The sequence below is a fragment of the Protopterus annectens genome, chromosome 5.part0 (assembly GCF_019279795.1).
Source record: "Protopterus annectens isolate FY-2018-M chromosome 5.part0, PAN1.0, whole genome shotgun sequence".
NCBI lineage: Eukaryota > Metazoa > Chordata > Ceratodontiformes > Protopteridae > Protopterus > Protopterus annectens.
Genome location: NC_056735.1, coordinates 464,539,044 through 464,557,525, shown reverse-complemented (window position 1 = coordinate 464,557,525; position 18,482 = coordinate 464,539,044). Strand labels below are relative to the sequence as shown.

Sequence of the window (18,482 nt, the reverse complement as noted above, 5' to 3'; positions counted from 1 at the left end):
ATTTTGATAGAAATCCATGATGAAATGAGTGTCCCTGTAAGAAGCAACCTTGCACAGATGTGTTTGTAGTATGGCACGGAGAGAGTTTTAACAAAAGAAAAATGTGGTTTGGGAAAGCAGATAATAAAGTATTGCACCAAGTAAGTATTCTTGAAACTGTTTATTTTTTCTTCATTTTTCAAGCTGCTGCATTGCTAAATACATTGTTGAGAGTTCCTAACATTGTTTACATTTTGTTGAACATTAGTCCTTTACAGATGCATTACAAAATTAACTCACAACATCTAAAAACAGCACACATAAACACAGTATGAGTAGATAAAAGTTTCACATGTAGAAATGTAACATCATGTAAAGTTTGTGAGAAACAATCTTCATATAGTAAGTAAACAGTGAAAAACAGTTGTTGTCTGTAAGCCATTAATCATTTAGCTCACGCACTCAACTGGCAGGAAGCCTAATCTGTCACTGGTACTACAGATAGAAATGTAGTACTCAGACTACTTACGTAGTCTCATACTATTTTTACAGTGAAACTTTATATGTAGAAAAAAAAGGCTATGCACAGAAGAAGTAAACATCAGATCTAAAGTTTACATTCTTCAAAATATGCAAAAACTGTCAATCACATAGTACGTAGAATTTTTAAGTAAAAGAATTTAGTAGTTTTACTTCACTTATTGAAAGATTAGCGGCCTGCCTATTAATAATAATATACTGATAAAATTATTGTCAGAGATGTAAGAAAGTAGGGATGAAATGTTTATGTATATAAAGTCTAGCAATTTAGTGGAATCTCATGTGACATATTAGAATGTGAGTATATTATGTGTCCATTTTACAAGCTTTGATCCAGTGCTGTACACCCCTAGAGCTTGGCCTATTTGATAGTCTATAACATTATAGTTAGAGGTCACACTACAGTCTTTTGTCCTATTTGATAGGTGGTGGTGCTGCGGTGGCATTGTCGCCTCACAGTAAGACGTTGTCCTGTTCGATTCTCAGCTAAAGCGTCTTCTGTGTGGAGACATGCGTGAATGGTTGTACCTTCGTTGAAGGTTGTGCTTCAGGCCTGGCAAGTCGGTACGTAAAAATCTACTGCAAATCATTAGTGGACCGGAGTTCCGCTGTGGCGACCCCTAACCGGGAAAAAGCCGAAAGATACAACATAGTAGGGGGCAACTTAAGAGTTATTTGGTCATTTTGATAGTTTGTAGCATTGTCGTTAGGGAATCACTCCAGTGTTAAAAGATGAGGGATGGTGGTACTGAATGAAGTGTACAGCTTAGGATATAGTGTTGTACTGTAAATGTTCAGTACTGAGAAAAATAAAATGTAGCTTAGCAAATGCATGATGATTATATGTTTAGGACATATAGGTTTAAAGCAGTATGTGGATTTAGCTGCTTTCATTTAAAGTACAACAGTAAGCTAGATGGTGGCAGCATATGGCTTCTTATGTATTTGGTGATAACTGCTGGCAATCAGCTGGAAATTATAAGAAACTAAGAATATAAACTGACTTACCTCTTCCTACAGCAGACAACAGTACAGAACCTATTAATTCTTGATTTATGATACTTAAAATACTATATACTTTATTCAGATTATGTCTATGAACATTTACTCACATTATCACAGAAGTATACTGAGTTTCCTTCTTTAGAGTCAAATTGACAACATGACTAATCAGGATGGACCATGTCTGGAGCACCACCAGTAGACTAAGCAGGACCATTTCCACCCCGCACAAACCCCACCAAGTAGAATTAACCAAAACTGTGTCCAAAACACCCCCAATTGAATTAAACAGGATCATGCCAGAAAACCCAAAGCAAATCTAGATATGGACTTGCCCAGAGCACCCAATCCAGGATTAAATAGAAGAATGTGCAGAACACCCAAAGCATGACTGAGCAGAAACATGCCCAAAATGCTCACAATAGGCATTAGCAGGCTCATGCCCAGAACACCTGTAGTGCCCATTCACACCAAAACACCCCCAGTGGAATTAAACAGGATCCTGCTCGAAATACCCATGTAAAGACTAAGTAGGATCATGTCTACATTACTTCAAGTACGTCAATCCAGAAGCATTCCACAAACGTGCTAGTAGGACTAAAAAAGAACATGCCAAGATCGTCCAAAGTAGGACTAAAACAAAACATGGCCAGATCACCTTTTGGAGAACTAAACAGAAGCATGTCCACATCACTCTGAAAAATTAAGCAGGATCACACATAATACCCACAAATCCACCAAGCAGAGCCATGTCCTGAACACCCACAACAGTACTAAGTAAGGCAATGCCTACAATACCCTGTAAAATTTAAGCAGGCCCATGCCCACAACACCACCAGAAGAATTAAGCAGGGCTTGCCCATAACACCCACAACACAATTAAACAGAACTATGTACAGAACACTCACAAAAGTTCCAGGCAAGACTATGCTCAAAATACCCACAACAGTACTGAGCAGGAACATGTCTGGAATGCCCAAAGGAAGCCTATGCATTACTACAACTAAGACATGCCGAGCAGGATAAAGCAGAACCAGGTCCAGGCCACCCTCCCCAGCAGGACTAAGCAGGACTAAGTTTTATGGTGTTCCTGTCTGTATATGGGGAGCAGATTCTCATAACTCTTAGTGGTCTAGATCTAGAAGCTAGGCTGGTACTGGCTGCACAAGTGTAAGTATGTGATGCACCAGGTTAGTATCAGCCAGACTGCATCACTGCTAATATCCACATCCCATGGCCCTGGCTCATACGATAATGTCCCAGTGTATTTGGTGGGAAAGAAAACACTTAGATTATTAAATGGTTATTCACATTTCACTGTGTGTATCCTTTTACCTTTTATTGACATTTTCAACTTGAGGTATTGTCACATGCCCTTCATACATGGTTGAAAGGTCCCATTGTTGAGTCTTCCTTGTGAGTGGCATAGCTGACCCAAGGTTAACTCATTTTCTCCAGTGGAGCTCTGGAAGTTTTCATTGTAAATTCCAATGGGTGGAGCCTAAGCCTTTTGACAGAATCATATTATGTCCTCACATTTCAAACAAGTGTTCATATCTCTGGAACTATAAGGGTCAACATTCTGATTAAGTTCTAAAACATGATAGGGATAAAACTTCTTAATGCTATTTTCCATTTGAGCAGACTATTACTTCTAACATAATACATTAAATCCCATTTTTTCTATGCCTAAATGGCATCTAAAATGCAAGTGCCAGAATATCTTTTAATAAAACATTGACACTTTTTCATGTCATGCTCAAAGTCTAGTCAAATTAATCAGTATTACATTAAGATTATGCTACCTAGTGCAAAAGCCCTAGTTTCTTCACTGTATGTCCACATTTGCAAATTATTCAGAGAAGCTTGCTCCAAGTAAAAATGGAAATTTCCACAGGAATTAGGTGCCGTTTGTTCTGTGAAGTAGATCATAGTGGGATGGTTATTTCATTTCTCAGAGGGGTCTATGTAGATCTCAACTGATGAGTCCATAATGCAGTTGTATTTAAATATACTACCAGTACATGTAACCCCATATGAATTACAGAAAGAGGCAGTTCTGGGCACATTTTGGGTGCTGAAAAGATCACTTTTGGTTAACATCAAAGACTAAAATTCTACTAATGTCATGAACTTTAATCAAATCTTGACTAAGTAATGAGTTCCCTTCTCATCAAGGTATTAGAAATCAAAAACAAGTGGAGAAATTTAGCAGAGGTAACCTATTTCCTGATATGATTCATGAGCGTAGTCCTCTGAGTTCATAGTAATTCATAAATAAGTATATAAATCAACATGAATCAAGCGCTCTGCTAAAATGTCTTCTACACATCTATTTTCTACATGTTACCTGTAAACATCCATTTAAATTAATACATAATATTATATGCTACAACTACTAGAAATGTGTAGAACTAGTACATTAATAAAGTAGATGCACTTCTGATCACATATTTGACCATGATATTAAAGGGATGTAACTGGATATATTTTCATTTCAAGGCATATTTAAGTGACCTCATGGCCTTTGAATGGAGCTCACCACAGTGGTAAATATATGTGCGAGGTTATTGCTTTAACAGTTTCACAATTTCAACACAAACTAGTAAAACACACTCTCACCAATCTGCAGAGACACCAACACTGCTTGCAAAGTAATCTATTTAGAAATGCTTCAAAACTTTATATATCCAAACGGAAGAAATGTAAATTGTTGCTGTTTCATCTTTATTCACATAAAAACTTCACTGGAAACACTTAATGTTTTAAAACCGCTCATTCACTAAAAACCTGCTTATATACATATACGTAACAGCCAAGCCCCCAAATCAGCCAATCAAACTTCACATAGCCTATTCATTAATAAAACTAGATACACATAATTCTTTTAAAAACATAACAACATTCGCAAATCAATGCTTCATAAATCACACATAACTTACCAGTCTTATCTACATAATGTTTTTAATTTTAATATACAACTAATAGAAACTTGATCATTTAGCTGAGACCATGTACTGATATTCAAAAGTAACTGCCAGTAAAGTTCCTGTTTCTCTAGTAACAATGGCCATGGCCATCTCTGTTCATTTATATGTACTTTCTCTAAAACAGGAAATTTAAAATTATGATCAGGTATATCGTATAGATTTCGCCAAGGAATTTGACTCCTTTCTTTTCTTTATATTGTTTACATGCTCACAAATCTGGTCTCTTAATTTTTGTTTAGTTTTCCCAATATAATAAGCTGGACATTGTTCGCAGAGAGAAACATAAACCACCCCACTTATTTACATTGTATCAGACATTTACAAAAAAGATCTTATTTATTCTAAATTCCTCACCTTCAAAGATGTATTTACAAAGTGAGCAATGGCCACATTTATACATTCTCGATCCGCTATTACAAATTACATTATTTTTGGACGTAATGTCTTCAATAATTGCTTTTAAATTCCCATCCCTTTTATATACAATACATGGCTTCTCACCCCCTTTTGGCCAGATAACTTTATCATCCCTAAGCACAATCAACTTTTTCTGTAAAATATTTTTTTATTTATCAACTATCAATATTAAAAACTGTTACAAAGGACCCTTTTTGAAACATCATTTTATTTTGTATGCACTCATGCTTGTTTTTAACTCCCTTCTCATTCTCTTCAGCATTGTTTTCCAATACACTTAAATTACCCATAATATTTTTTTAACTTCAAAATAGGGACATACAATTCACATTCTCTTTTATTAATTACCTCTATCATTAATTCATTCACCAACTTACTTGGATAGTTTTTATCAATTCGTACTAGTCAAGGAACTCTTCAGAAATAGACACCATTCAGGCTGCCCTAACAAACTGACTTTTTACTGCAGCCTGTTTTTGAAAGTATGGATGACTACTTGTATAATGGAGACGTGTATTTCAAAAAGTTGGTTTTCAATTAATTTTTGCATAGATTTCTGTCCTTCTCCTGTCCTTTATTAATTGAATATTGGCAAAACATCTATTTGATCATCCTGATCATAATTTTAAATTTACTGTTTTAGAGAAGGTAAATATAAATGAACAGGGAGGCCCATTGCCATTGTTATTAGAGGAAAAAATAACTTTACTGGCTGTTACCTTTGAATGTCAGTACATGGTCTGGACTAAATTATTATGTTTGTGTTAGTTCTATATTAAAATTAAAAGCATTAAGTAGATAAGACTGGTAAGGTACATGCGATTTATGAAGCACTGATTTGTGAATGTTACTATGCTTTTAAAAGAATTATGTGTAGTTAGTTTTATCAGTGAATAGGCTATGTGAAGTTTGATTGGTTGATTTGGGGGGATTGGCTGTTACAGATATGTATATGAGTAGATTTTAAATGAATGAGTGGACTTAAAATGTTAAGTGTTTCTGATGATGTTTTTATGTGAATAAAGATTAAATCTCTGAAATTTACATCTCTTCTGTTTGGGTTTATAAAGTTTTGAAGCATTTCTAACTGGATTACTTTGCGAGCAGTGTTGTTGTCTCTGTAGTCAGACTGGAGCATGATTTACAAAGTTATTACTTTATCAAATTTTAGATAATTCTATTTGAAGATATTAGGAACCTAGGGGATCAAACAGAACACTCACAAATTCAAATAGATAAGACTGAGTGATATCCAAAAAGAAGTACAGAAAAAAGTCAACATGATAATTCAAGCAACATTGCTTATTAAAATGGTTGAAAATCCTTGATAGCACATCATTTGTGATTTTTTTAATGAAAAATGCTTGTGCCACCAGATTGTTGCTGTCTAGCTGACTTCAAAATGTTTTTGGAGAAGGAATATGTCATGCTATAATATGCATTGAATTACAGGGAAGGTCTTCCTATCTGCATATGCTGTAGAGTGCATAAGGCAGCATGAAATAAGTAATTAATTTATTTATAATAATGGCATGTTAAGTTTGAACAATAGTTGTTGTGCTACAGATCTCAGGGAACTTGTGTGAATGAAGTCAAACACTGCCTGAAATCTTCAACTAGTTTGTGTAAAAGTGGCAATATGCAAAGACACCTAATTATCAGATGCTATTGTAGTATGCTATGGGGTAGTTTTTATCTCTGTGGAAATAAGTAAATAAAAAAGATCCCCTATAAAATCTCAGAAGAACAAGAAGGGCAGAAAAAGAATGATTGGCTGAATTAATTAGGCTGTTTCTCTTTGTAGTAGACAAACTGCCGCTATCATTACCATCAGTGTATATACCTTTTAAGAACTAAATTATGTCTGCATATGAATTCTGTAAATATTCACTGATATGTTTTTCCAGACAGGTTTTTAATTAAATTTTATAGTGGAAAACTCATTTTTGTGTCATTATTTGAGTCCTAAATAGAATCTGTTTACAAGATTATACTATCATATAGATACCACAAAATGGTTAAATGGATGTTGCTGTATGCTGAAATGCTTTTCTTTTAAACTTTTAGGAGGTGTGGTCATGCTGGTGTGAACTTTTGTCTTACCTTCAAGCTGAGAATAAATGGCTAGATGAATTAGAAAAGAAAATCAAATTAACTGAAAATACACAAGGAGGAGCAGAGGAAATCTCAGAGGCACTTGATGTAAGTGTTAATTTATCTTATATGAAATGGATAACATTTGGAACGTTGCTTTAGAAAAGTTTGTAGCTTTCTTTTTACAAGTAATGCAAATCATTTGTGTTAACCAAAACAGATAAAAATATACAAGTACGCTTTCTACAGCATGCTGTCTCTATGAATGGCTTTACAAAAATATTAAAATGTTAAACATAGACATAAAACAATAGGATTTAGGCAGTACATTGAGCCCTGGCACAATGACAGCTCATTTCAGTAAGGTTTGCTAACTTTACATGAGGTTGTTTAGCTTGGGTAAATGATATATTAAGTAAAATAGTGCAGGGAGATTTGACTCCAACCCCCACATTTAACCCAGTATATCAAGTTATTTTTAAAATAAACACTATTCAGTGAAATTGTCAGTCAGTTACATAGAGCATGACTGACTGTGTCATGTTAAGAGGTCAAATATATAATATACAGAATACTAGTTGTAGATTAACCTCCAAGAAGTATGTGTTCAATCTGATTTCTGTAGCTTCTTTGAATGTCATGTCTAGTGTTTAAAGGTATTTATTATTATTTAACATGTTTTTGTTAAAATGTGTGTGTATTATATATATGCGTATAGCTGTGCATTTATATCGTTTGGATTTGCGTTACCTTTTGCCTGAATGTGCTATTATTCTGTGAATGACTGTGATTGGACTAGATGATGTATTGCTGCTTTTTTTTTTATTGACAACGCACTGACAATGCTTGAACAGGTGCCTGAAATCGTGGTTATTGCAGCAGGAAGAAGGAATGTGGGAAAAGATTGTCAGCAGATTTGAATTTTCATAGTCTGTATTTATTTGTGGTTACAGTAGAAGCAAATTGAAGTTTTATGAGAAGATTGTTTTATGAGGAGATCTGGAGAGTCATATGTTGATAGAAAAAAAATTGACTTAGATGTCAGTTTTTTCTTTTTTTTTTTTTATTTTATCGTAGCTTGATATTTTAATGGACAGAAGTGACTTTCTACAGACTATGGCTAGAATTTCCTGCCAAATTCTGTGGGACTATTATTAACGAGATTTGTGGACTTAGAGGAAGCATATGACAGTGTGCCTAGAGAGGAGTTGTAGTATTGTGTGAGGGAGTCAGTAGTGGCAGAGAAGTATGTAAGAGTGGTACAGGATATGTACGAGGACAGTGTGACAGTGGTGAGGTCTGTGGTAGGAATGATGGATGCATTCATGGTGGAGGTGGGATTACATCAAGGATCATCTCTGTGCCCTTTCTTATTTGCAATGATGATGGACAGGTTGACAGATGAGATCAGACAGGAGTCCCCGTGGAGTATGATGTTTTCAGATGACATTGTGATCTGTAGTGAGAGTAGGGAACAGGTGCAGGAGACCCTGGAGAGGTGGAGATGTGCTATAGAGAGAAGAGGAATGAAGGTCATTAGGACTAAGACAGAATATATGTGTGTGAATGAGAGGGAGGATAGAGGAATGGTGAGGATGCAGGGAGCAGAGTTGGTAAAGGTGACTGAGAGGAGGAAGTAAGTGGAGTTGAAGAAGAATGATAGAGCCTCAAAACAGCATGTTAGAGGAATACAGAACAGATATGTGGCCTAGCTAGGAATGGAAATAAGGTACATAAGGAAAGCTGGTGGTGAAATGTAGAAGCCCAGAAAGTCATCAAAAGAAAGAAGGAGTGCAGGAAAAAGTGTGAGATAGAAAAGACCAACCAGGCTAGGAAGGAGTACTGGCTGGCTAACAAAGAAGCTATGAAAGGAGTTGCGATAGTAAAGAATAGGGCATCAGAGGTACTCTACCAACTTCTGGAAAGTGGCTCATTAGGTGGCACAAAGAAACTATATCAGGATGGAAGGCAAAGACAGAAAAGTAAAGAAGATAGTCAGACACCCTTCATAAGGGATGCCAGCAACAACCTGCTCACCAGTGCACAGGACATCAAAGGCAGACGTAAGGCGTACTTCAGGCAGCTTCTGAATGAAGAAAACCCCACAGGAGCTATATTGTCCCAGACACAGCCTACAATGAGCGAAGATGAAGAGCTCACCCTAGAAGAAGTAAAAATAGCAGTAAGGAAAACAAAGTCAGGGAAAGCAGCAAGCTCAGATGAGATCACAGCAGATATGATAAAGATGGTGGGTGAGAGAGGGAGAAATGGCTCCTGAGGGTACTCATAGCAGTGTGGAGAGAGAGACATATCCCATATGATTGGAGAATAAGCATAATCATACTAGTGTACAAGAACAAAGGGGACATCCGCAACTGTGGGCAGTAGAGAGGCATCAAACTCCTACCACATTTCATGAAAGTTCTGGAGAAGGTGCTTGATAAATGGATACGCAGAGTAGTAGAATGTAAGATGGGAGATGCACAGTTCAGATTCAGATCAGGATACAGCACAGACCCTATGTCTGCAGTTAGCCAAATAGTTGAGAAGAAGCTAGAGTTGAAGAAAGAGTCCAACTGGGCATTCCTAGACCTGGAGAAAGCATATGACAAGGTCCCAAGAAAGCTGATCTGGGCAGTACTATAGTGGTTTGAACTCCCAGAAACATTGGTAGAATTAGTGCAGGCTATGTGCAAGAACCCAATGACTCAAGTATGAACAGTGTTTGGCCTCACAGACCGGTTCCCAGTGGGAGTGGATGTACACCAGGGTGTACTCTCTGAGCCCACTGCTATTCATACTGGTGATGGGACTACATTAGCAAACAGGTTGGAGGGGACAGATCAACAAAGTTGCTGTATGGAGATGATGTAGCATTACAGGCAGACTCTCAGCTAGAACTTCAGCAAAGGATGGGGAAATGGAATGCAAAACCGAAGACGCATGGGATGAAACCAAGCACAGACAAAGACAGTGGTAATGGCAGCAAACTGGGGAAATCAGAAGAAGCTGAGAATTGAGATAGAAGGGAAGATAGTGGAACAGGTAAATAGCTTCAAGTACCTAGGAGGTGTGGTTGAGGAGAAGGGATGTCAGAATGAAGAGGTCAAAGCTAGAATCAGAGGGGTTGCAGCCAACTGGTATAGAGGGGAAGGTGTATTCTATGACAGAAGAATGCCAAAGAAGCTGAAAAGCAAGGTGTACAAGACAGTGGGGCAACCAGGACCACCATATGGTACAGAAACATATGCATTAAAGGCAGAGCAGATGAAGGAGCTAGAAGTGATGGAAATGAAGTGCCTGAGACGGGTGGTAGGATGCACTCTGTGTGAGAGACAAAGAAATGAGGACATAAGAGCAGAAGCAAAAGTAGCTCCAATTGCAGAAAAGATCAAAGAGAACAGATTACAGTGGTTGGGGCAGATGTGCAGAAAAGCAGGAGACAATCTAGTGAAGAAGATTTGGGACAGACAGGAAGAAGGTAAGAGGAAATGAGGATGTCCAGTAAAGAGGTGGATGGATTGTGTGAAAGATCTGTGGCAGTAAGGCATGAATGTTGAAGAAGGCAGGAGTGTGGCACTGAATTGAGAGATAGCGACAGTTAACACGATTCCCCGACCCCATGTAGAAAATGGGAAAAAGGGGGCTGCTGTTGCTGGGTCAACAATTCAGAATAATAGTGAGTGTGGAAAAAAGGTGAAGAAGAGAGAGCAGGCAGGTTGGAGTGGGTGGGAAAGAGTGTCAGGAGTAATTTGTGACAAACGGGTACTAGTAAGAGTGAAAGGGAAGGTCTACAAGATGATAATGAGGTCAGCTATGTTGTATGGGCAGAGTTAAAGATGTTTAGATTTGCAGTGGGTATGATGAGAATGGACAGGATTGGCATAATGGTTAAGGTCTTTAACTTACAGACACAAGGTGCAGTGTCCGATTCTCATACTGGCTAGGCATAAAATGGCTTAGAAAGGCAGTTAGCTTAGTACTAATCTATGAACCTATGAGAATATTAGAGAGTCAGCTTACTGCCAGGTAACAGGAAAAGAGGATGTCCTAAGATAAGGTTTATCAATGTGGTGAGAGAAGACATACAGGTGGTTGATGTGACAGATCAAGATGCAGAGGACTGGAGAAAATGGAAAAAGGTGGTTCTCTGTGGCGACCCCTAACGGGAGCAGCTGAAAGAAAAGAGGAATATTGTTAAGGAGATTTGTTTCAAAATGCATTGCCACTCTTATTTTTGCTTCTTTGATTTAGTAGCAGTAATTATGTCCTCATGGTCCAATTATTATTTTGTATTATTACATTTTCTACTTATTGTAATATGTTTATGCCCTGTTACAGTTTATAAAAATGTTACATTGTGTCTGTTGGATTAGCAGAAATTATTTCATGAAATCAATGCATATTTTTTACTTGGTATTTGGATGCCATTTTTATTTTACATTGAATCAGAAGCATAGCTAGTGTGAGGAAAAGGGGCAGCTACCCCACATGTAAGGTGTTAGGGGGCACATTTATTTATTTATTTACTTATTTCCTTATTGCTCTGACATAGAGTGTGTGGGCATGACATGGAGGAGTGCCATATCATAGAATGGACCTTTTTTTTAATTCTCATTTAAAATGAGTAGGCGTGTCAGGGGCTGCTCCTTAGAAGAAGATGAAGGAGCACATGATTGGAGAATGGACTTCCCTTTTCTTTTACTTTTTGCTTCTCAGCTTAGTGTTGAGGGGTGACAGATTGGGGAGAAGGAACAGGTGGCAGATGAGTCAGTTAAGGCCCTGTTTGAGTGACAGTTTGATGTGCTTTGGAGATGAGCAGTATACTGAACATACTAAACATGAATTGCACTTGATGAATGCAAAATAACATTAATAGAATTTTAGGCATGTATCGGTCACTTCATAAAAATGAAAAGCAAACAAACTTTTCACCATATCTAAACCACATTTAAAACATTAACTCTTTAGTATTCAGCATCATTTGTAACAGTGGAATAATCCACACATTTCCCTGGTTTCTTCAGTTGTCAAATATTGCTAGAGAAATGTATCAGATTATCTACACTGGGTATCTGATCTTGCCTTTAGGGCAGTTTCTGTTGTAGAACTGTTCTTTTTGCAAACTTCTGGAGTCTCGCAGTGCAATTCTTTAATATGTCAGCTGTCAGAGGCCAGAGGCTCAGTTTTTTTTTTTTTTTTTGCATTAGGACTGGTTGTGATTCTGCTGTTTGCTCATCCTCTTGTGCAAATGTTCATGTGTTAGGCTTTTGAAATTTTTATGAATTTTAATCTCTTACTTCAAGCTCAGTGCCAAAAAGTAGATTGTCATCCCCTTTGTTAAAAACTCTGTACCCATGAACTACCACATAGGCGGCAGTCTACTTAATGCCGAATATGTGATAAGAGACCTTGGGACCCAGGTGGACAGTAGTCTCTCCTTTGATAATCACATTTCCACAGTAGTCAGGAAATCCTTCTACATGACACACCTCATTACAAAAGGGTTCTCATCCAGGAAAAAAGAGGTAATTGTTCCCCTCCACTCAACACTCATTAGACCCATTATAGAGTGCAATGCCCCTTTTGGAATGTACCTCACAAGCCATCTGCAGCAGCTGGAAAGGCCACAGAAGTACATCACAAAAAGGATTACTGGCCTCAGACAGATGCCCTACACTGACCGTCTCAAAAAACTGCAGCTTTACTCCATAGCATATCGTCTACTCCAAGGTGATCTCTGCCTAATATATAAAGCCATGTCAAACCCAGAGCGGTTGGACATGCTACACCTAAAGAAATCTCAATCCCTCCGAACTACATGCTCTAGGGACCTAAACCTTGTCACAACAATAAACAGGACATGCTGGAGGGATAGATTCCTGTCCCAGAGACTTCCCATACTCTGAAACAAGCTATCCATCTATGTCAAGCAAAGTTCCTCATTAGCACTCTTCAAGAAAAATCTTGATGAGTGGATGGGAAATAGGAAATACACCCCAGGGATCACTTCTGTGGCTCTGCTTGACAGGGGCACAGGAAAATAACTTTCTTGGGTGGCGTAAGCCAGGGAACCTTGTTGACTAGGCTTACTTAGGCCCTTCGGCTGATAGCCTAGTACCTACCTATGAACCTATGAAATGCCCTTCTCAGGCTTGGTATATGTAAGTAGGATTATCAGCCATTTAGACTCCACATTCTGTGACTTTGCATTCCTGGTCCTGAACTGTCAAATTGTTAAACAGTTTTTTTTTTTTCCAGATTTGGTGAGCCTATGCAAATGGATATCTTTGGCCCTAAAGGATATGTAACAAATGCCTGAGAGACTTACAGTTATGTTTGCCAGCATCCATTATCCTCTTAATTTTAAGTCATGTGATCCTTAACTTGATGCAGGGGAAATAGTCTGCTTTTCAAAAGAGGATGGTTATTCGGGTTGGAATTTGGAATCTAGTTTTGATCAAAAGCAAATCCTTGTGGGTCTGAGAGTGTATAAAATCCCATCCTTGGAAAATTATTTTCTAAGCATCTTACAAGCATGGGTATGTTAGATATTCATTCTTGTAGACCTGGGATGTCTTTATACAATTTCACCATGTGTTACAGGTATCTCAAGAAATGATATCAACATATTAATTACACTGGAATATGTTAGTAATTTCTATGAACTTAACATGTCTGGTTTCACTTTTAGACTACTATTTGTTGTCACTCGGTTTAGTGACAAGCCATCATACCTTAAAAAAAATCACTGGGGCTTGAATATCTATAATTGTGAATTAGAGGCTTTTCAAGAATGGTGGGTAGAGGCCCTAATATTTTGGAGACCACAAGCTAAATTTGAATTTCCTTTCCCAGGTCAGTGATTAATATTTAAGGAGGGCTTAACAGTAAAGCTCAAAATATATATCTATAATGGTGGAAAACTGACTGAAGAATTTAAGAGTGACAGGGTGATTTTAGAGTTTTTCAGTTCTAATCAGATGATGATTCCCAAATTACCCAGGTAGTAGCTGAACTTAAGACCTCAAAAAAGTATTATCTGATTAACTTTAATAAAATTCCTGTTAGCATTAAGATTTTTAACAACTGACCAGCTTCACAGAGGCCTTTAGTTATAAGATTGCATCAGCAGACAGGGCTGGGATTGATCAAGACTGGTCAGTTTATTTATTTATTTATTTATTTTATTTTACATTTGTTAACCGGGAAAGTCCGACTGGATACATATCCATTTTCAGCGGAGGCCCGGGGAGAAAAGCTCCAATTATTATCAAAAACATTTAGTAACAAAAACATGTAAGAATAGATGTTAAATAGAAATAATAGTGTAGGTAATAAGATGTTTAAAATATAGGAATGTATTATTTAATACAGATAAAAATATAGGTAACAAGATGTTTAAAATATAGAAATACAGCTGTTACAAGGTTTAGATAACAAATTGAGGGGGGGGAAGCATATTGAAAAGAGTTCTGAAAGTTAGCAATGGGTCAGAGATAGAAGACAGTTATAGGTTACTAACATGTATGATAGAAAGGAAAATTCTTTGAAGAATTGAAGTCAGAGATGACTTTCTATTGGTAGGGGTAAGACTGAGCGATAGCAAAATTCAGATAGAAAGCAGGGAGAAAGGAGTAGAAGGGTATAAGGAAGGGTTTGTTTAGTGGAGGAGGTTGTTGACGGAGGAGCTGGTATACACTTCAGTGAAGTAGGAATAAAAGTTGGTTATTTTGTTTATGGTTAGTTTTAGTTTCGAAGGGCTTAATTAGTTAGTTACTGTGTTTTTGGGTTAGTTTGGGTTTTGAAGGGAGTGTAAATATTGTTACTTTTTCAGTGTCATTTGTGTTTATTTCAGTCAGGGTTTAAGCATGGACATAGCCAGAGTTTGAGCATGTGTGTCTTTAGTGCCTTTTTGAATTGAGGCAGGGAGCTGTTAGAGGTTATTTCTGGAGGAAGGGAGTTCCATTTTTTTCCAGCAGAGTTGGAGAAAAGAGAGTCTCCAGCTGAGTTGTATGATTTGGTAGTTTGTACTAGCATTCTGCTGGATGAGCGGAGGGATGTTAAGTTGTTATAGGGGGTGATGATATTAGTTAGAATAGGAGTACTAGTCAGTTGGTAGAGGATTTTATGAACAAGTATGAGTTGGTTATAGTATATTAGATTTGGTAGTTCTAGCCAGCCTAGTTTTTAAAGATTATTACAGTGATGGGTTCTGTATGTGGAGCCTGTGGCGAATCTAGCAATATTGTTATAGCAGCTGGTGATTTTGTTGAGATTTGATTTGGAAAGATTAGTAAGGATGAGTGAGGCATAGAGAAGGGAGGAGAGAAGGTGTGTGTGAGCTATGGCGGTTCTGGCAGTTGGGGTTAGAAATTTCTTTATTCTATACATAGATCCTATTTTTTTGTTTACTATTTTTATGGTTTTGTCGATATGGGCATTGTAGTTCAGATTGTTGTCAATGATTATGCCTAGTAGTTTGATGTTTGGGTCAGGGGATATTGTAGTCCCATTGTTTGAAGAGACTGTAAATTTTGGTGGTGTTTGCTTTTGGGTGGGGGAGAACAGTATTAGTTTGGTTTTATTTGGGTTCAGTAGGAGTAAACGATTATGTAGCCAGTTTTCTACTTTGTTAAAGGTAGACTGGGTAAGGGATTGTAGTTCTGCTGGAGTAGAGGCAGTGCAGATAAGTCTGGAATCATCTGTGTACTGTATGGTGGTAGCCTGTGGTATAATTTTGGGTAGATAATTGATGAATATAGAGAAAAGAAGGGGACCTAGAATGGAGCCTTGGGGAACGCCAAGAGTTATGGGTAGAAGGGGGGATAGATTGTCTTTCCATAATACAGCTTGTTGTCATCCATTTAGGTATGAGAGGAACCAGTCATAGGTAGATTTATCTATGGATAGTGAGTTGAGGGAGTCTAGGAGTAAGGTGTGATTTACCATGTCGAATGCTTTAGACAGATCGAGGAAGAGGGCAGAGGACAGCAGGTTTTGATTATAGTTGTAATTAATTGTGTGACAGAAGGAGAGAAGGGCAGTGGTTGTGCTGTGGGCTGGTCTAAAACCATGTTGGGATGAGGCTAGGAGAGAGTTGTGGGTGAGGTGGGCTAATAGTTGTTTCTGTATGCATTTCTCCATTATTTTAGCTAGGGGAGATAGAATTGTGATAGGTCTATAATTTGAGATTTCTGTGGAGTTCCCTCCTTTGTGGAGTGGAAGAATGTGTGAGATTTTCCAGATGGAGGGGATGTACGATTCTTGGATCGTGCGATTGATTAAGATAGAGATGGGTTAAGCTATTACTTTAGCGGCCTTTTGTAGGAATTCTGCGGGAAGTTCGTCGGCTGCAAGGGTGGCAGGCTTTAATTTTTCTAGTGAGTATTTCATATAGTCTGTGGAGATGGGCTCTAGTTTTAAGAGAGAGGGGTGCATATGAGTAGGTGAGGTTGTGGAAGAAGAGGAGGGAGATAGATTATTGGCTAGGGATTTGACGGTTTCAGAGAAAAAAGTGTTAAAGGTATTTAGGGGGTAGATTTAAGGTTGATGATTTGCCTGGGTGGAGTAGTTTGTTTAGACCTGACCAAAATTTTTGAGGCTGATGTTGGTGTTTTTGTTGTAAGTTAAAATAATAGTTTTGCTTGTCTAACATAATGGATTTTTTACTGTCATTTCTAATCTGTTTGTAAGTTGTGTGGGCTTGTGGGGATTTGGTGGTTCTCCATGAGGTCCATGCTCTATTTCTAGAAGTAAGCTTTTGTCTAGTGGTATAGGTTAGCCATGGAGCTATTTTACTTTTGGTTCTGAATCTGCATTTGGGGCGCACTTGGCTAAGATGGTTAGGAAGGTGTTGTTGAATTCTGCTACTGCTTGGTCAAGGGGTAGTGTTTTGAGTTTGGCCCATCTGCATAGGCTTAGATCAGATTGGAAACTATGTAGGTTAAAGTTCTTTGTGTTCCTACGGGTTATAAAGGTGGATTGGTGGGTTGTATCTTCTTTTTTTCTCAATATATAGGTTAGGAGGTGGTCGCTCATGTCTTCGGGTAGGGTGCCTGCTTTGTACCATTGAGGATTGTTGTTTATAAGGATCCAATCTATAATGCTTTCCTTTTTGTTAGATTTATTGATTCTGGTGGGGATAGTAATGATTTGGGAGAAACCAAGTAAGTTAATATGGGTGGTTGGGAGGAGACCTGAACAAGTAGTCCAGTCAATGTTGAAATCTCCAAGTATGATTGTTTCTTGGGGATGAGAGGAGGATAACCATTGGAGTGTTCTTTCTAAGGTGTCGATGTTATTGCCTGGAGGAATATAATTGCATACTATGTTTATAGCTTTGTTTTTATTGAGGTGTACTCTTGTGATTATTGTTTTGGTTTTGGAAGTTACTTGGTCAGGGGGGATGTTAATTGTAGTTAATTGTAGAGAGGATTTGTATAGGATGGCTACCCCGCCTCCTTTTCTTGTTGTACGGTCAAGTCTTATTATGTTGTATTGGGGGGGGGGTAATATTTCATTATCATTAATAGAGGGTTTTAGCCAGGTTTCTGTGAGGCAGAAAATCTTAGGTGAGTGCATATCTATGAGAGCATGCAGGTTGTGTAGTTTGTTATTTATGCTTCTGATATTTAGGTGACAGACTAGAAATGATTTTGGGGCATTATGTGAGCTTCTTATGTTGGTGGGAGTTACATCTAGGGGGTTACTGAGGGTTGGAGAGTTTGGGCCAGGGTTAGGATGGATATCGCCGTTGGCTATAAGATTGTGTAATGCAGCCCCATACCTCCTACTTTGATCTACATTGCACAAGGGGTCTATTACTCAGCTTATACCCTGAGCCACACCTAGTCTGTATTTGTCCATGTCATCAGATGGTGGGTATGCTTATTATTAAATTAAGAAATACTTTGACAGGTTTCCTTGCCTCCTTTCTGGAGGTACTCAAGATATGTTCAAGGACTACTAGACAGCACTCTGCATAAAATTAAAAAAAAAAGATGTAGAGCCAGAAATAGCTGTACACTTTAGTGGTTTGGACTTGTACCAGTTGTCACTCTATCAAAGTAGCCTCATTTGTTGCTGGTGTGACTCTACAGTTATCATATACAAGGAAAAATAAATGCGATGTCAATAATGCATGGTTCAAGAAAAATATACTCATAGCAGTAAGAAATAAAGTTAAACTGGAAATGAAGAGAATGGAGTTCTTATGTGTCATAAAGAAAGAAGTACAGCCAACAGAACATGTGATTTATTGTGGTCACTATTGTAAAGAAAGATGTGAACTGCTCTTATATTGCCTTGCAATTTCTGACTAAAGTGATTGAAAATGAACATTACCCATTCTTTACATCTGAGGAAGTTATCTGAATAATGCCATATAGTATATCCTTTCAATGATAGATGCAAGCAGTATATTCTAGCTGAAACCAGATGAAATAAATCCCAAATTGT

The 18,482-nt window shown here is 37.7% G+C and overlaps 1 protein-coding gene across 9 annotated transcripts in view; it reads left to right on the top strand.

Moving 5' to 3' along the window:
• Positions 1–18,482, top strand: part of DMD (dystrophin) — a 9,298,038-nt gene that overhangs the window by 3,215,061 nt on the left and 6,064,495 nt on the right. For all 9 annotated transcript variants that reach the window (XM_044072398.1, XM_044072396.1, XM_044072400.1 and 6 more), the window contains one exon: positions 6,996–7,130. In XM_044072398.1, coding sequence (XP_043928333.1) covers positions 6,996–7,130 — 135 coding nt within the window. The remainder of the gene's footprint in view (positions 1–6,995; positions 7,131–18,482) is intronic.